At 45.0% G+C, this 19,670-nt stretch overlaps 1 protein-coding gene across 1 annotated transcript in view; it reads left to right on the top strand.

Annotated features, from left to right (window-relative positions):
* Positions 1-19,371, top strand: part of VIPR1 (vasoactive intestinal peptide receptor 1) — a 106,429-nt gene extending 87,058 nt beyond the window's left edge. Inside the window, exons 8-13 of the mRNA XM_039726612.1 lie at positions 1,470-1,530; positions 3,832-3,901; positions 8,291-8,382; positions 13,103-13,232; positions 13,839-13,880; positions 15,105-19,371. Coding sequence (XP_039582546.1) covers positions 1,470-1,530; positions 3,832-3,901; positions 8,291-8,382; positions 13,103-13,232; positions 13,839-13,880; positions 15,105-15,296 — 587 coding nt within the window. The 3' untranslated portion in view covers positions 15,297-19,371. The remainder of the gene's footprint in view (positions 1-1,469; positions 1,531-3,831; positions 3,902-8,290; positions 8,383-13,102; positions 13,233-13,838; positions 13,881-15,104) is intronic.
* The last annotated feature ends 299 nt before the right edge of the window (positions 19,372-19,670 follow it).

Below are 19,670 nucleotides of genomic sequence, written 5' to 3'. Positions count from 1 at the left end.
AATTAGAAAAATGGTAAGGAAGAGATAATTAAACTCTTTACAAAGTTACTCACAACTGAATTGCTGACTTATGCAAATTAATCCCACCAGATCAGCTTTTATTTTTTCAAAAAGAAAACAGATTTTTTTTCGCCTTTCATACCATTTAGTTGAAAATTTATATTTAAGTAAGCAAATAACTTTCTATTGCCTGCTCTCAGTAGCTGAAACAGAAATAATAAGAGCAGGAAGAAATCTTGAGAAGAAAAGGTAAAATAAAATTGTGCCATGTGCAGGGGCATGCCAGGACTCAGGATTTGCTCAATTATCCATGGAGTAACTCCCATTGAAAGTGGCAGGAGCTATGCTTGGCTTCACACTGCAAAGCAGAGATGATTCTCCCTGCTCTGGGCAGAAGGAGGGATGATGGGAGCAGGTCTTGTTTCAGTTCCTCAGGTCAGACCTTTGTTAAACTCACCTTGCGCTCCAGATATTCTTTATTTCAGCACTGGAGAGCTGAAAGTTTAAAGAAAAATGCATGAAGGCAATGATTTAAATCAAAGGAAATTTCTTGCGCTCCTCATGTGTCCTGAGGTTGCTTGGGTGCAGAAGGGCAATTCCAGAACTTAGCAAGTGCTTGAGGGAACTTTTGGCCTTTCAGTCATCCATCATTTGCAAGAGCATTAGGAATGGATCTGGATTGGATTATGCATGAATTAATAATTTGGATGCTCTAATTACAGTTTTTACTGGTTTTAGTAGTATTGTACTTGGAAATCACTGGTAATAAAGTGTACACAATCTGTGACTAACACAGAGCAAAGAGATGTGTTCTCCTGTGAGTATTTCCAACCTAAATCCAGTCAAGGATTAGAGAGAGAAAAGAGCCAGCACAAGGAGGGGACAAGACCACCCAAACGTGTCAGACCATGGAGTGAGGAGCAGAGGCAGCTTCACCTGGCCAGCTACAGACAGCTGTGTGTGAACTTGGCACTCCAGGCTCCCTTACAGGGCAGAAGAGTCCAGGGATATTTCATATTTATTGTTCTAAATCAAGCATTTAATGTAGCTGGATGGTCTCTGTGTGAGAAACACACAATTCTGCCCCTTGGTGCTCAGGAGAGCCTGTGGTGACATCCTCAGGTACAGGTGTCCACACTGTAGGTGGCTCAAGTGATTCCTATTCCTTGCATTTCACCCCTGGAAGGTTTTTTTAGGCACTGCAACAGGAATTTCAGCATGCAGGTAGCAGTTTCAGAGAGCTGCTCTTGCATGGCCACAGGGAGGGAAATGCAACATTGCCTGCTTGGCATGTGAGGGTTGAAAACATGAAGTATTTTCCTACCCCTGAGGGAAGGCATCCCCTCAGTCACTCAGGAGAGGTGGAGAGAGAGGGAGAAGAGCCCTGAGAAATGAGACAGATTTTAAATAATCTGGTAATGAAATCAGATAATGATTTCTGACAGCAACACCATCTCTTCTCTCCTCAGGTGCCCCCTCCGTGTTCATCACTGCCTGGACAATTGTCAGGATTTACTTTTTCGATGTTGGGTAAGCCTCTGCACTCAATTATCTTTCCTTTATGGCCAAGGAAAACCCTGAAATCTTAGCAACCCAAAAAACAGCAGCAGTGGCACCTCTCCCCTGCCACCAGGAACCAGGAAACGCTCCAGGGTCTCCCTGAAATGTCACTTTAGGCCAATCACTCCCCCTCTTTACTTCCCAGTGCCTTGGTCAGGATATTTGTAGGGAATTTGTGAGCAGACCTTGATGGTTGCATTTGTCCCTCTGCTCAGAGCAGTTTTGCACCCTGCAGAATTGACCCTAAATATGCAGCAGGGAATTTATAAACACACCCAATTCTCTCCCACAGGAAAAGCCTAAAAATTCTTTTTTTTTTAGTTTTTTCTTAAGCCGATTTTAGGATCTATTCTTCATCCCATTTCACCTAGCAGCAGCCTTTGATATTTTGTATAAGAAGCAGAGAGAATGCAGCTAAGAAAATGAGGTAGACACCAGAGTTATACAAGAATATGTGCAAATAGAGAGGATTTGATCCTGAAATGCTCATTCTTGCTTTTATTCAAGCGGTCAGGCTGCAGTAATTGGAAAGGATTTTATGGGAAAACACCCCAGAGAGATGCAGAATCAAGTGCTTATTCTGTCCTCAGTGTGCATTCCCTCACTTCTTGCATTTGCATCCTGGAGTTAAATCCATTTTCTCCCATGCATTCTTCCCCTCCAAATGTGTCCTGATTTGCCCCTTTTTCACTACAAGAAGCAGCTCAGATTTCTCACTGCATTTTTGATTTATAGTCACGCCGGCACATTTCCTGAGGGCTACTCACTTCCTTTATGGGTTCACTCTATCTGCATAAAACTGACCTTATTTACTCTGTTAATAAATAGCCTCTACAATGAGACAGAGACAGGAGGATTTAACCATTCTGGATGCCAGTTTTCTTACTATATTCCCATTCAGCTCCAAAAATTCTTAATAAAAATACAGAATTATTTGTATTTTCTGGGGCCTTTAAATCCCTACATTTTTGTGCTGAGTAAAACAGAGCATGAATTTATAGAATATATTAATACCTAACCCAGATTTTTTTTTCATTACCTGCAGACAAAAATTACAGGAAATTAATCCAGATTAAATAAACCCTAATTAGGTAAGATTGCTTAAACAACACTAAGACTTTATTTAAACATTCTATCTCCAAGTGAAAGTGACCTTCATTCAGACTGTCTCAATTTATTTCAAAAATGAAGTGCACTAGACATAATTAGGGCCACTTTATATGAAAGGGCAGCACACACCTAACTGGAAGCATCTGTATGTGAGAAATTTGCTCCCTCTCCAAAAGGGCAGATTTAGTCAGTGTAGTCCACAGAGTGAAATTTTTATCATCCCAAAGTTGATGCTTAATATAGGTCTTGGGAACTGTGCCCTAAAAGTGCCTCTCTTCATCTTCTACTGCCTTCCCTGCCAACATTTGGAATTAGAGGAGCTGAATCTGGGTGAAATTGTCTGCAGTAGGCACCACTAATCTATCCTTACATGAAAGCAGCCCAATTTCCATGAATTCTTTCCTAAAAATGCACCTTCTGTCACCTGACTGTGCAGATAAAGGTGTCCCAAGCAATATCAGTCATTTACACATCAGTCCTTCCCTCTCATTTCCTCGTTGGTTTTAAAATGCAATAACAGGTGAGGGGTGGTGTGTGCAGACATCTCTGGCTTCAGGATGAAATAAATCCCACCCTGGACCCTGGGGACTTTTCTAACACTGTCCATAGATGAGGTGCAGCTTGCTGGATTTATGGGACTAATTCCACCACTGGCTGGAATTTTTTTTCAGAAGGATGTGATGGTTTTTTTGTTGGGGTTTTTTTGGGTTTTGTTTTTTTTTTCTGCTGGTGCCAATTGCTCTGTGCTTATCAAACACCCTCCATCCAGGATGGTGGAGAGCACTGGAGCCCTGGTGAATTTTTTCATAAATTTTGATCAATTTTCATGGTTTCTGTAACATTTCCCTGCAGCAGAGCTCAGTGTAAAAGAAATGAAGAAAAATCACCATCCTCCCCCACATTCACCCTGCCTAACATGCTCCAGCCCAATCCATGGCCAAGGGGGAAAAAATTGGCATTACCTCTAGGATATTTGGTACCTACCAGTGCTCACAGCCACTGCAAAGCAAGTTTTGACCATTCCCAGTCCATACACATGAGGTTTAGTTCTCTTCACATAACCCACCTAGCAAAACTTAGCTTTTAGGGAAAGCTGAGAAGGTTACAGACCTGCTTGCTTGCTGTGCTTGATGTTTTAAGTCTGGCTTTGTTTCTTTTTAGGTGCTGGGAAGAAATAGTGGAATCCCCATTCTGGTGGATCATTAAAACTCCTATTTTGGTGTCTATTTTGGTAAAGTATCAGCACGTTCTGCTGGCTGCAAAGCCATCTTTAGTCCTAACTGGGGAGGGGTGAAGGGGTGTTGAGAAGTGTCCCGTAAATGTCCATGGAAAATGCACTGCCAGGTAAAATCCCACTGTACATTGAAAATTTGCTTTAAGATGAGGAAATTCCTCCTGCAAACAAACACCCTCACCTGCAGCATTGACCACAGGAAGAGTTTGAGTGACCAGGCCACCAGGGTGGAGCTGACTTGATGTAGCTGTGACCACCTCCATCTCCTTGGTGGGGTGGCCATGGGAGATGAAGGAATGTGGTTGAACATCCAGGAAAGGCTCATTTTGCCTCAGGAATCAGTGAATTCCACCAGATGACCCATGCTAGGAGTGGTTTTGTTTCTCTGAGCTGACCAGGATGACTTGTTCAGTTGTAGATGTCAACACTACAAATTAACATGAGTCCTACTGTGAATTTCCACTTAGATAAAAGGGAGTAGAGGAATTCCCTCAGGAATTTGTCTCTTGCATCCAGTACAGAGTTGCATTCCAGCTGTGTATTTTTGGAGTAAGTTCTAGAGGAGTTTGGCTAATTTCCACAAAAATCAACAGAAGTATTTTATTTTAATTCTCTGGATATGATCAATCCTTACCATAGAAAACAGGACACTTCTCAGGAACTCTGGGTCCTTCCATCCTTGTTGAACATTGCTCTGTTGGGCATGGATCCAAACCTTAAAATCAAATGAACTGGAGTTAAACTTAGTTTTGAGTTTTCTTAAATGAAGTCAACGATGTGGGAAGGGAAGCAAAAAAAAAAAAAAAAAAAAAGCAACAGAAACCAAATCAAATCAATCTCTTTTAAACAGAAATCTTTCCTTAGACATCCTTCTTATTCCACGCACATTATGACTTTTACAAGAAGACTATTTTTTTTCCCTGTGGCATTTATCATGCAGGGATTCCAGACTGAAAGTTTCAATAATGACATCTTGCTCTGTTTACCTCATTGGAAAGAAATATGGAGCATAGATGACACATCTCCAAATATTTATATCATCCTGGAAAGCTATAGATAGTATTTTGCTTTTCCTGAGATAAGCTTTCAGTCAAAAAAACACACCCTTTTATTCCTCTTGGATCATTGGGTCAGTCTTTTCTTTTGGCCAATAAATCTTTTCCTCATTGCCAAACAGAATTTACCCAGCAGTTCCTGATTTTTCCCTCAGCAGATATCCTATAAATCTGTCCTAAAGGAAGGGCATGATAGCCACTGGCTGATGAACAGCAGGTTTCTCCAGGGAGTAATGCAGCATTTCCTCCAAATCAATGGGAATACAGCTGATATTTCAGTGTAAAGAAGAAATACATACACAAGATCTATAAGATCTTTAAGGAACATGAGATATGTCTTGTGTACAAGGAAGAAATACATATACAAGATCTATAAGATCTTTAAGGAACATGAAATATATCTTGTATACAAGGCGTTAAGCACTGGGAACACATTGATTCTCTTCAATTACATTCTAGGGATAAAAAATAATCTAAAAAACTTCTCCAGTATCCTGATTCCTATGTCTTCTGCCATGGAATTCCAAGGTTATACCAAGCCCATATACCCACTCCACTCTGTGTTTGCTCTTGACCTCTCCAAACCAACACAGTCGGAATTTAATTTCCCCATTCTTGCCTTCCTTGCAGCAGCTTGTGTGTTATCAATGATAATTAGTGTAGTTGATCTAGATAATACTGGTTGGGACTAATAAATTTCACTTCCCACAAAATCAGACACACAAACCATTTTTTAAGGAAATAAATATAAACAGAAACTCTGATAAACTGATAGGTAAGAAGTGATTAAGCAATGCATCATAACCAAGAAATGCAGTGGGTAGCCAATCAGTCATAGGCTTTGTAAAAAGAGCCCCTATTTGAGAGATGGGCTTCAGTCTGTTTTATTCATCTATTGTTGTGATAAGTGTAGGAATTGCTGGAAGAAATCTTATAATCTATTTTTGCAAGGAATCAGATTGGCTGGTTTAATACGATCCCTTCCAGCTGCTGAGCCACTAAAAACTAGAATTGTTTGCACATTCACTGACCATGAAAGGATAAAGAAAGGGGTTGTGTGCCAAACGAAAACTGAACCAAGTCCCCAGAAATCTGTCATTGCTTTTCTGTTGTCTGTGTTGCATGAGTAACAGGATGACTCAACAGAGAGGACCTTGAAAGCAGCAGATATTAATTCAATTCATGCCATCAGGACATTCCCACTCCTAGCTCTACACCTTTGCTATTAAATAAGGTTCACATTGCTTGAGTACATTGATAGGGCACTGTGAGATTTTGGGGTGAAAAGAATCACCTAAAATCTGGGTATCAGCCAGACTGATCTGGTCTAACATCCCAGGAGGGAACGTTCCCTACTGGTGAGGTCTATCCCCTGTTGCACAGACAGGACATGGCCAATATGATGCCTTGGAGTGGCTACCTGCAACAGAGGCTAGACAAGATAAAGAGAATAAAAGTGGGTATTTATTGAAAGCTGTCAATAGGTTCACCTTGGGCAGTCAGGAACCTCTAAGTGGGGCTACACCACGATGGATGATGGTGACAAATTTTCATGCAGTTACAAGTTTGGTCTGTTTACATACCAGAGGTTATACTGGTGCCTTAAGCAGCTGGAACAGAGGCTAGAAAAGAGTTAAAGAGAATAAAGAGGATATTTACTGAAGAGCCTTCAAAGGCCACACCCTGGCAGTAGTGGAGCCACAATCATGGCTCTGCTCAGATGGCTCCAAGATGGAAGCAAAATAGGGCTTGGTCACGAGAGCTCACATTTTTGTAAGTCCTGATCCACTTGCATCTTGGTTAATTGCCCAACCACAGTTCCAGCCCATGAAGTCCCATCCTCCTTTTTTTTCTCTCTTCAGTCAATCTTTTTTTATGCTCTTGGGCCTGAGATCTGGATTGGTTGTCCTTGGTCCCCAGATAGAGAAGAAATTGTTTTGTCTCCCTGCTCTGTGAAGAGAGCTCACCATCCCCTAATATGAATGGTTTCTAATATGAAACCCAGACCCACACACTAAAGCAGCACAGAATCTGGAAAAAAAAAATTTAAAAAGCTAAAGCCTGAGGCATCAAATCTTTCAAATTACAGCTTCAGGTAATGAAGTCACATACCTCCAGTTTGCTCACTTTTGTTTATACTTTTCAGGGCCTGAGACAGTCAGGTGTCCCTGAGTTTCAGGCCCAGAGAGGAATTGTTTTGTCTGAATAAAACAGGAGAACCGCAGCTGACAGGCTGTGGAGTTTTAGAGAAACACCCTAAAGCAGTACAGGATCTGAAAAACTGAATGGTTTCTAATATGAAACCCAGACCCACACACTAAAGCAGCACAGAATCTGAAAAAAAATAATTTAAAAAGCTAAGGCCTGAGGCATCAAATCTTTCAAATTACAGCTTCAGGTAATGAAGTCACATACCTCCAGTTCGCTCACTTATGTTTATACTTTTCAGGGCCTGAGACAGTCAGGTGTCCCTGAGTTTCAGGCCCAGAGAGGAATTGTTTTGTCTGAATAAAACAGGAGAACCGCAGCTGACAGGCTGTGGAGTTTTAGAGAAACACCCTAAAGCAGTACAGGATCTGAAAAACATAAAAAGCTAAATCCCACGGCATCAAATAGGATTGGGCAGAGGCCCGCTGGAGTGGATCCTGCTTTGTGTTTTGGCTGAGGCATCAAATCTTTCAAATTACAGCTTCAGGTAATGAAGTCACATACCTCCAGTTTGCTCACTTTTGTTTATACTTTTCAGGGCCTGAGACAGTCAGGTGTCCCTGAGTTTCAGGCCCAGAGAGGAATTGTTTTGTCTGAATAAAACAGGAGAACCGCAGCTGACAGGCTGTGGAGTTTTAGAGAAACACCCTAAAGCAGTACAGGATCTGAAAAACATAAAAAGCTAAATCCCACGGTATCAAATAGGATTGGGCAGAGGCCCGCTGGAGTGGATCCTGCTTCGTGTTTTGGTTTGGCTTCCCTGGCTCACCGCGCTCAGCAGCTGGCCCCATGTCACCGCCTCGCGAGCCGCCGGTGCCGCGGCTCCTCCCGCGCGCGCAGCAGGAACGTCGTGCGGAGCTGTGCTCTATGGGCTTGACATCATCATACTTGGGATGTATGACACGAAGTCCCAAGCAGGCTGATGTCAGGCCCAAGATGCCATCCTGTGTCGGTTTTCCATGTGCTCCCCGCCCCCGAGAGGGGCTCTCTGCTCATGGCTTGTTAAACGGCAGCTCCTTCCATGGCAAAACCCATTCCAGTGAGAGGAATTCCCCTCTAGTGATGGGCTCTATTCCTTGAAGGAAAATGCTGATGTTTTACCCCTCTCTTTCCATCTCCACAGGTGAACTTCATCCTCTTCATCTGCATCATCCGTATCTTAGTCCAGAAGCTGCATTCCCCAGATGTTGGGCACAATGAAACCAGCCAATATTCGTAAGTCCCACACTTTTCCAAGCCTATCTTAAAAGTGGTTTTTGGGAAACCTGCCTGGCTGCTTGATAGTTCATTATTGTGTCTTGATTAATGAGCAAAATCAATTAATTTTAATTGCTTAAAGCAGATTAGAAATCAGGAAATGGAGCATTTGCTAAAAGAGCTGGGCAGGTTTTATGTCAGTTTGTGGCAGATGAGAGGGATTTCTCCTGGGATTAATGATGAAGAAATGAGAGTAATAATAATGATCATGAAGCCAAATATAATTTTGCTTTGAATATTTAATATTTATTGGATTCTGAAGACAGAAAGACCCTGATGGAAACCAAAAAGTTGCTCTCCATAGTGTACAGGCTTTTTTCCCTGACCTTCAGTTTTAAAGGAGAGATCTAGAAAATTACCATTCAGTAAGATCTATGACAAATTTTCCTTATCCTAAAAGATATCTCTAAACAAGATTGGATTAGCTCAATACATTTCTCTTCTCTTTTGAGAAGGATCACTGTCTTAGAAGTTTTACTTGACTTAATACTTTTATTCCAGGGATGTGAGGTTGACCTTAATGGGGCTTTATATAATGAACAACATACCAGAGAGATCAACATCTTTCTCTCAGTGGCCAAAGCTGGTCTCAGCTGCAGTATTTTAAGAGTGAAAGAAATGTCCATTTGCATGGATTTATTCTGGCTTCAATGCAAATAAAATAAAAGTCCAGACCAGGTTATTGTTGATTCTTCCCACTGTTCTGGCTCCGCTTTTCAGCTATCCTGGGTATTTATTTAATGTTTCCTAGAATAGAATTAAATGAAAAGAGTCCAGTGTCTGCATGGTCGCTGCTTGTAAATCTTTGTCTTTGGAGGGAGCTGTGCTTTTGGGTACCCTGAAAAATATCAGTTCGTCTTGCTGCAGGATGGAAAAAAGTAACAATATGTTCCTTAAATCCTGCCCAGCCACGCCACTGAGACTTTTTCTCTGGTGATGGTGAATTATTCATTTCATCTGCCTCGAGAGATTCTCAAATTTATGAAAGGAAATGCCAGTGTTTGACCTTAATTTTCCTGGCAGCAGCCAAAGCCAATTACCTATTTTTCTGTCATCACAACACACCTACATTACCAGACCTTGCACTTTCTACCAGCTGCCCTTCTGGATTTCCAACTGGGAATTTTATCTTTGCACCCCAGGTTTGCAGCAGGTGCAGAGATTAAATCAGCATATTTAAATAATTTCTAGTACTGAGCAGTGTCCTGGCACTGCTGGCTCCTGTTCACCTCAGCAAAAGTGCTGCCAACGTGCACCTGATGAGTTATGTCCAGATTATCTCACAGGTCATGCTGGGCTTTGGGTTCAGGACACATTTTCCAGTGAGGTGGAGCTGCCAGGAAAGCTCTTTTTGCCTTGTAAACAAACACAGGGCATGTTGGTAAAACACAGAGTTCCCCTCACTGACCTGCTCAACAGGGGGTTCTGCTGAAGGACAACTGATCCTGACACCCACAGATCCTCACCTTCCTTCACCACCTGGAGAGATGGCTCAGTTCCACTGGGGAATTATGGTTGTGTTCAAGGGTCACAGGATGAGAGAAGAGATGAGAACCTTGACTTCATGTTTCAGAAGGCTGATTTATTATACTGTGATATTCTATTCTGTTCTATTCTATTCTATTCTATTCTATTCAAGATCACATTAGAAATCAGCAAAACGTGGAGAAGTTGAAGCTTCCTAGCTTCTCAGGAGAAAAGGTCCTGGCAAAAGGATTTTCATAAAAATATCATGGTGACAGGGAATGAATCAGTTGCTCACTTCACAGAATCACAGAATCCCAGAACATTTTGGATTGGGAGGGACCTTAAATCTCATCCAGTTCCAACCCCCTGCCATGGCCAGGGATACCTTCCTCTATCCCAGGTTGCTCAGAGCTCCTTCCAACCTGACCCTAAAATTTTAGGTTTCCAAGGGACGTGAGGTAGTTCAGGACACTTCCAATACTTGCAGGGACCTGTCACACAGGACATAGGACCTATGGCACACTTGTCCCCCTGTACAGAGGCACCTGGCCACCAGCCACATCTGGAAAACTCTGTTGACTGTATTCACTGTAGTAGGTACAAGACACCACACTTTCCTTTGGAAACAAATATTAATTGTCTGAAACTGAAGGCTGGACCTCACCAAGGCAAGTTCTCAGTGTGGTCCTAAGATTTTTACTTTCAGACAGAAATCTGTGGAGGCTTCTGGGGTTTGAGTGCAGGACCCAACAGTTCTTAGCAAAAAAACTGCTCCTGAAATGTTGAGGGAGCTGGGGGTGTTTAGCCTGGAGAAAAGGAGGCTCAGGGTGACCCTATTGCTCTCCACAACTCCCTGAAAGGAGGTTGGAGCCAGATGGGGATTGGGCTCTTCTCCCAGGCAACAAGTGGCAGGATGAGAGGAAATGGCTTCAAGGTGTACCTGGAGAGGTTCAGGTTGGACATCAGGAGGAATTGTTCACCAAAAGGGTTGTGAAGCATTGGAAGGGGCTGCCCAGGGAGGTTGTGGACTCCCCATCCCTGGAGGTGTCCAAGGAAGGCCTGGAGGTGGCACTCAGTGCTCTGGGCTGGGACAAGGTGGGGATCAGGCACAGCTTGGACTGGATGGTCTGGGATGTCTTTCCCAACCAAATGCCTCTGTGATTCTGTGCATTCCTCCTGCCAAACCTGAGACAAATCTGTTTTAAACAAACAGCATCCTGGATATCTCATTTGCATTTCTCCCTCCTTCTGATGTGTATTTTATACTGTTTATTTTCTACAAACACAGCCTGCTGACGTGCTGACAGCATTGTTCAGCTCCAAAAGGTCTGAGCTTAGCTGCAGGCTGGAAGTTCAGGTGCTGCTGACTCCCTCATTAATGCTGCAGACAGGGAGCTGGGCTTTCATGTTCTGGAAGCTCTGAGAACAAGTCTCCCAAAACAGTTTTCTGGAAATGACAGGGACTTGTGCAAGAATGGGACAGCAATATTTCAGGCAAATAGAATTTGTCTTCTGCAGGAGAAAACTTGAGCAAAATTAATCTCTCCATTCTGTCCATGTCTGTGGATCAATATTGTCATCAAAGTCCTCTGAGTAACTTTTCCATTATGATTTCAAGGAGCGTGACTGAAATGTTGGTTCACTCTTGCCCACTCCCAAGGGCAGGAGCAGATTCCATGCAGGTTAATGGACATGTGTTCTCCCAAAATTACCTGTCACCACATGTATCTGTCAGAGAGGGGAGGTCTGGGATGTGCTGGGAATCAGAGCAATGATGGTTTTGATAATCCATGGTTTCCAGCAGATTTAACCAGCTTTACACAATCCCCCAAGCAGTTCTGCCTCCTGTGCAGCCAGGCTTGAGCTTCCTGGGAGAAATCACACTGGGACTGGGTGATGATTTTGTGTTTAGGTGGTGGAGTCTTTTAAAAATCACAGAGCCCTTGCCTTGATGCCAAAATAAAATCTAAAACTCAGTATCTGGTGAAGCTCAGTGCTGGGAATAAGAGACTGGTGTGAGGTGTGCAGATTGGAGGAGGGGGCTCAAGTTTTGTCATTAATGTCCTTTTCATCACCACAATCCAGCCAGGAGGGAAAATATTGTAATTAAGGTCCCAGTGTTGTCTGCAATGATAAGATAAAATTTTCTAATCCACTGGAGGTTGCAAACAGCATCTCTGTCAATGTGGGACACAAAGGTAGCACCACATCTCCTCCTCTAGGCTGATGTTCCTCAGACAACTCAGATTTTTGATCCCTGAGAGCAGGGATGTACCTGCTAGTGAGGGCTGTGAGAAAGGCAAACTCCTGTAAAGTCCCTCATCTTCCTGCAGGCTCTCATTTTTCCTGGAATGAGCCACAGCCTCCAACCACAGCCTCAGTGTTGAGCTGTCTCTGGGCCAGCCCCAGGGAGAGCTACAGAGGAGCTCTGGGAGGCACAGGGATGAGCATCCTCTGCAGAAAGCTGCCACATCAGCCTCCCCGTGGGCTCCTGCAGGTGGCAAATAAATGAAGATGGTCTGAGAGGTCTGAGCCTGAGGAGGCTTTGGAGGTGGAGGGGTTCCAGGTGGAATAATGAGTATTTCCAACATCCCAGCCTTACCTTTATTTCCTCCAGAAGCCTCTGAGAGAGGGGGAAATGTCAGAGGATACGAGGGACCAAGTGAGACAAAACCCCCACAAGCATCCTTAGACCCTTTATTTAATTTTCTTTCTGCCAGCTACTTTTAAAATAATGATTACATTTAATACATTATCATCTCTTCCTAATTAGACCCCTGATTACCCAGCATGATGCCATTAAGCACTAATACTGTTCATCCCCCTCCTTTGGAGACATTCATTGTGCAGTAGCCTGTCATTACTCTGAGCTAAACATACCATTTCTCTCCCAGAAGCTGTAATTTTCTGAAATCCCAGGCAAACAAAGACATTGCTAGATGATGATTTAGCTTGTGGAGATGAAAAAAAGATCTCTGGTGGGTGGGGAAGAAGAGAGGAGGGAGAAAGAAATACCTCCAGTGGAGCTACTGGGAATAAAAATGTCACATTTTATGGTGCCACCAGGTCTGAAATCACCAGCCATCTGCAGTCTGTGGGACAAGGAGAAATAGCAAATTTTCAGGGTTTATTTCAGGGCTCAGCTGCAGGATTCCTCAACCTCTTACCCTCTTCCCTCTCCCCTCGTGGCTCATGTTTGTCTTTCCAACAGGAGGCTGGCCAAGTCCACTCTGCTGCTGATCCCTCTCTTTGGCATTCACTACATCATGTTTGCTTTCTTCCCTGACAATTTCAAAGCAGAAGTGAAGCTGGTCTTTGAGCTCGTGGTTGGGTCATTCCAGGTAAGCCACCATTTGGGTCACCAGGTCTGTCACCAGGGAGAAATGCAACAAGCTGGACATGGCTTTTTTTTCTGGACATGCCCCATACTGATCTTGTACCTTTATGGAAAATCTACTCACTCCAGCCTGGCCAGGATGAAAGATAAATCTATATTTTGCCTTCCAGAAGGAGATTCTCTTCCCTCATTTTAGGAAATGAAAAGAAAATGTTCCTCTGTGCATTGGTGTCTCTGTGTTTTTCCTACTTAAGGGAGAAAAATTAGCACCACAGTTCAGTTTTTGTATCATTGGTGTGTCCAAGGCCACGGCAGATGGGGCTTTGGGCAGCAAATTTCATTCAGTGGTGAATGATTAAGATCCCTGTCTACATCATCATCACTGCACATCTGGCATCTGGAAGTGTTCAAAAACTGCAGATGTGGCACCTGGGGACATGGGTCAGTGGTGGACTTGGCTGTGCTGGGGGAATGGTTGGCCTTGATGACCTTAGAGGTCTTTTCCAACCTGAACACTTCTGTGGTTGTGTGATCTCTCCTTTAGGAGCTGAATGGATCTACACTCTCTCCTTGTCTGTAGTGCTAAAATCCTGTTTTCTCCTTTCCCCAGGGGTTTGTGGTGGCTGTTCTCTACTGCTTCCTCAATGGAGAGGTAAGACCAGACCATCAGGGTTTTTTGGTCAATGTTTGCAGCTAGGAAAAAATGAATGCATTGGAGAGCGAATTGAGAAGTGTCCCATTCCTGATCCTGGTGTTACAGAATTGGGGGAAGCATCCAGATCACATCTCTCTCTCCAGGAAAACAATTCAACCATTTGCCTGACAGTTTTCAGCACAATAATAACAACAATTAATAAACACATCAGGACTTGTGCTTGCACTGTAGAGTTGCTGCTGAGCCCATCCTCTCCTCGTGAGACAGCATGAGCAGAACTCCTGTGTGAACTTGCACAATCCCTGATCCCAAAGCACCACCTTCAGCAGGGCAGGATAAATCCCATGTAAGCCCTGTTCATGCCTGGTGCCTCCAGGAATCCTCCTCAGGATCACAGCCACTGCCAAAACCAGCACAGGCATTGGTGTGACTGCACAGAGCAGTGCAGGTGAACGTGTTTCTGCCTTGCAGGAGTAATATTGACTTTCCCACGTTTTAGTCCTGGCATTCTCATCCTGGGATTGTGCTGTTCTGTGTTTGTTTATCCCAGAGCCCTTCAGACACAGGTGTTCCATCTAATTTATGCTGTTACCTAAAAATTTGCACTAGAGGGCTGCAGGAGGGGACAAGGGCAGTGGCCAGGTTTGTTCAGGATTTGAATTGGGATGGCATAGACCAGGTTATTTCTGTAAACACTCTGAGCAGCAACAAGCAGCTTCTGTCAAAAAAAAGCACAGCTGTATTGACAGCTTTACAAACAAGCTGTAGTTAAATCACTTATATTTGAACCAAAAACAGGGCAGTGGAAAAAAAAGCATCTAAATTATACTTACCAAGTGTTGTCATTGAAGTTAAGTAATCTAGCACCTTGATTGTATAAATGAGAATTTCCTTTCTGATGAAGCTCAGGGATTTCTGCTCCAGTAATTTACTGACTGAAGTGTCCCTTTATGTGGTTAAAAGTTATATCTAAGCCAAGTTTAGTGGCCTTTATAAAGTAACTCTTGGCCCTGGGGTGGGGGGTTATCCAAGGCTGCTCACATAATCAGGTCAGAACAGGCTGGGAATGGTGTGGCTGGACAGTGCCCAGGCAGAAAGGGACCTGGCAGGGCTGGACAACAATGACTGACCATGAGCCAGCAGAGTGCCCTGGTGGCATTCTGGGAATTCTGTGAACATCAAGTGATGCCCTGTGCTGCCTTTTCTCTTCCCCACGCCCAGGTGCAAGCTGAGCTCAAGAGGAAGTGGCGGAGGTGGCACCTGGAGCGGTTCCTGGGCTCGGATATGAAGTACCACCACCCTTCCCTGGGCAGCAACGGCACCAACTTCAGCACCCAGATCTCCATGCTGACCAAGTGCTCGCCAAAGACGCGCCGCTGCTCCGGCTTCCAGGCCGAGTTCTCCCTGGTGTGAGGGGCTCCCCAGGCACTGAGCATCCAAAGCTGAGACACGAGGATCCCCGGGAATCAGTGATCCCATGACAAACCCCTGTGAAATGACCTGCTCCACATGAGCCAACAGAGGACACACAACTGGAAAAGCCACTGGCATCCAGGATGAGATCAGACAAGCCAAGAGGCAGAGAAACACTTTTGGTCTCCCTCTTTTCAGGCCTTTCACTCTTCAATTTCAAGCCCTCAGGGATTGATAGCTCTGAGGAATTGTCCAAGTTGCTTGAGGACAGCCTGGGAGATGCTGGTGTGTCATAAATAATGAAGCACTGGGGTGAGGGAGGGAGAGCCTCAGTCCTCAGTGGCTTTACCAGAACTGGCATCTCTAAAACAGACAAATTGCACTTTTTTTTCTAAAGAATGAGCCAGTAAAGGAGAGACAGAGACAGGAAGCAGGAAAAAAAAAAACAAACCACCAAACATATGAATGTGCCAAAATTCCTGTGAATAAGAGGTGATGATACAGCACCAAAGATGGTGCTGGGGACATGGGGAGAAGGGACAGGAGGAACATGAGCAGGAATGGAGAGGCCAGCACATGGCCCCCACGTTTTACACAGGTGGAGATGAATCTGCAGCACCAGGAGAGCCCCTCAGAGGATGCCCCAGTGTGTTCTGCTAATTCCCCACCATCCTTGGGAGCAGGAGCTTTCCAGGAACCCTGTGGAAGAGCAGATCACTGAGAAGGACCAGCGTGAGGACGCCCTTCTCTGCACTGTGTTGGTGACATGGTGCTTTGCTTGGTTGTGTTCCATGAACAGGAAACTCAATTTGCATGTATAAAAATCAGGGCCAGATGCCAAAAGCAGAGCACGGCTGTGTTTTTTCATTCTCTTTAAGTTGTCCCAAAGATCTCGGTGCATGGATGCACCCAGGATAATTAGGGATCAGGGGGAAATAATTGGGCTGTAATTCATTTGCACTTGCTTAGCATACACTGTCAGGAAAGGGAAATATAGGGCCCTGTAATCCTTAATTGAGTCACAGCTGCCATAAGGAGCCATTCTCCAGATGAAAAAAATTAGTGTCACAGCAGCAGGTGAAATTGCTTTCATCAGAACAAGGTTGTCTCAGCACACAACTGGCACTCCAGGAGGGAGGAAGGAGTGAAGGAGCTATTAAATGGATTTCTTCTTCAGCTTTTGTGGGGAGCTTTCATCCTATATGAAGGCATTGTTAGACGTTTAAGATGTATGTGTGCATTTTACCTCTTTTCTGAAGGCCTGTTAGTTTCCATCCAGGGGCAATTCCTACTTGAAGAATGCACATGGATCCCATTAAAACCAAGGGAGTAGGGTTTTTTTTAATTCTTGTTTTCATGGTGGAGAGGCAAAGGAGAAATATTAAAGCCCAGTCCTGCTCATTTGAGGCAACCCCACAGTCCCAAACTCAAAATACAGGGTACAGATGTTCATGTTTGTGTCCCACTCAGCTGCATCGAGTGGGGTTGAAAAAGTTTTGTGCTGAGGGTGGGAAATCCCTGCCCATCTCATGTGTACCCTCAGTAATTGGGCTGCTGCCATGCTACTGAAACATGTCTTCGTGAAGGAGTGTCTGGGTCACCAACACAGGCACCTGGAGAGGGAGGTGGGCTCCTCTTTTAGAGCTCAGAGACCTCAACTTACCTGCTTTATTTCTCCAAAACGAAATGCAGCTCACTGGAGGGAAGCACCTGCAGCCTGGTGGGGTTGGGGGGTGTTGGCCTTAAGCAAAGGGTGCCAAGAAACCACACTGAGCTCAGGAGGAGACTTGCAGATCCAGCTCCTTTCTGAGTCCTGACAGGGCAGAATTCCATGCCATCACCATTCCCAGAGCCTGTTATCAGCTCAGCTGGATGCTCCCAAAGTATTTCTCCAGCTCTGAGAACAGCGTGGGGGGCTGGAGTCAGTAAAGGGCCACGAGGAACTGTGATCCACCAAGGGCAAACTTGCAGTCCTCAGTTTGCAGGGAGCCAGCCCAGATCCTGTCACAGTGCAGCCCTGGCTACCCAGCCTGTAGGTCCTAAAACTACAGGAAGATGTGAAAATTCCTGAAATTACAGTGCTGGTGACCCCAGGCTGGCCAGGTGTGAGCCAGCTTTGTTATGGCTACTTTACACTGAGCCCACATCAACAGTGAGGGTACAACTCTGACGTGCCATAAGATCATCAAAATGCAGCTCCCTGATTCCCAAAATGCAGAGAAAACAAGAAGATGCTCAAAATTTCCCCACTTTTCTTGCATTGAAGCCCTTATGCCTTGACACCCCTCAAACAACATCCCATTGAAATCCAGAAGGTTCTCAGAGGCAAGAACCTTTGAAGTGGTCCTGGTCAGAGTACAAGAAGAGTTTGGATGATGCTCTCAGATCCTTGGTGTGATTTTTGGGGTTGTCCTGTGCAGGACCAGGAGTTGGACTCGATGATCCTTGTGGGTCCCTTCTAACTCAGGATATTCCGTGATTCTCTTTGTGTTTGGTGCTTGTGTTGCTCTACTGAGCATTTTCAAACCTGGATTAGGACTCACCCAGGAAATACTGGAGAAATCCCACCAGTACCTCCAGTTCTTCTGCTGTGCTTGGTTCAAAGCAAGGACTTGACCTGCATTTTCCAGGTGAATTATTAACTTCAAGGAAACCCAGAAGAAGCAAAGAAAAATTCTGTCTCAGCTTCCAAGTTGATGTAAAATGCTTTGTCTCACTGGTTCAGAGCTTTGAAGCAATGTCAGTCTGGGAAACATTGGATCCATCAGGCTGCAAAGCCATTCCCCCTGTTCATCTGTCATGATAATATTTATACTCAACAAAACTGATGGGCTGCAGAGGAACACTGCCCAATCTTGGGAATGCATCCACTGAGGTGTGAACTGGAATTTCAGGTCCCAGCCAAGCAGCAGAGGAGCTGGAGCACAGAGCTGTAGAGCAGAAGTGCAGCACCACTGCCAGCAGCCTCCTTTGTGGGATGTGAGGGAATCCCTTCCCATCTGTTCCAGGCAGCCTTGCTGGGGGGAAAGCCTCTGAGCCATCCTGTGAGACACACGGAGCATTTTCCCTCTGGTCTTCCCTTTCCTCTCCCTGTGCTCCCTTTTCCTCTCAGTTTTCAGGAGGAAATGTGTGTGTTTGCAGCTTTTCTTGTGTTCCAGCCCTGTGCTAACCCCTGCCAGCACCAGCCAAGTGCCAAAGACAGCCAGCAAAGGTTTGCCTTTTGGAGATGTGACAGGGAAAAACCCCAGCTGGTTATTTACCCTCACCACAGGCTCCTCTGCAGCCTGTCACACTCCCCACCAGGCTGTTCTGCACAGGAACCTGAAGATGGGATGTTCCCTAAGCTGAGGGGGCTCCTTCAAAAAGTGTGGAGTACACCAGCATGCCAGAGCTGTGCTCCCAGGCACCCTACTGACAATTATTGCATTACTGAACATCCAGCCACGCCTCCTCTCTGCTGTCAAGGGTGTTTGAGGGATGAAATGAACGTGCTGAATGGACCTGCTGTGACAGGCATGGCAATGTCAGCGATGCAGAGCTGCCAGCCCAGCTGCCTTGGCCCCGTGTTCCAGGAAAACAGAGGAGCTGGGGGTGGAATCACTTTATAAAGAGTGAAATCTTCTCACTCTGGGGACGTGAGCAATCAAGTGAATGATTACATTGGGATTGGGCCCTGTTTGACTGGCTTAGTGCAGGAATTTGGCTCCATAACTTGGCCTGGCCTAATCTGATTTTCATCCAGCTCATCAATAAAATGGAATTCAAGGACTTCACTGCAGATGACAACGTGGAGCAAGCTGTCCTGGCCCCATGACCTGGCCCTGAGTCCTGGCCCCACACAGAGCACAGAACAGAGCTCAGCACTTTTGCTGCTCCCCCAGCTCCAGCCTGACCCCAGAACTGACCCCAGCAGGGCAACTACATCCATTTGCTGCTTCAAAGACCAGAGATGTGCCTCCTGAAAGGTATTAAAGGAGAAAAGGAGACTCAGGGCTGCCCTCATCACTCTGCACAGCTCCTGAAAGGTGCCTGTGCTCAGCTGGGGCTGGGCTCTGTCTGCAGCAGCACTGACACAACCAGAGCACACAGCCTCCAGCTGCACCCAGGGAAATACAGGCTGGAGATCAGGAAAAAGTTTTTCACAGCAAGAGTGCTAAAGTTCTGGAATGGCTGCCCGGGGAGGTGGTGCAGTCCCCATCCCTGGGTGTGTTTAACAAAGCCTGGATGTGGCACTGGGTGCCAGGGTTGAGTTGAGCTGTTGGGGCTGGGTTGGACTCGATGGTCTTGAAGGTCTCTTCCAACCTGGTCATTCTGGGAATTCTGTGAAAGCTTCTTCTGCCTCTGCTAAAAGGCACAGATGTGTTTGAGGATCAT

Source organism: Passer montanus, unplaced genomic scaffold (assembly GCF_014805655.1).
Source record: "Passer montanus isolate IOZ18808 unplaced genomic scaffold, ASM1480565v1 scaffold59, whole genome shotgun sequence".
NCBI classification, from domain to species: Eukaryota; Metazoa; Chordata; class Aves; order Passeriformes; family Passeridae; genus Passer; species Passer montanus.
The sequence above is the reverse complement of the archived record's forward strand: the minus strand, read 5'-3'. Positions and strand labels throughout refer to the sequence as shown.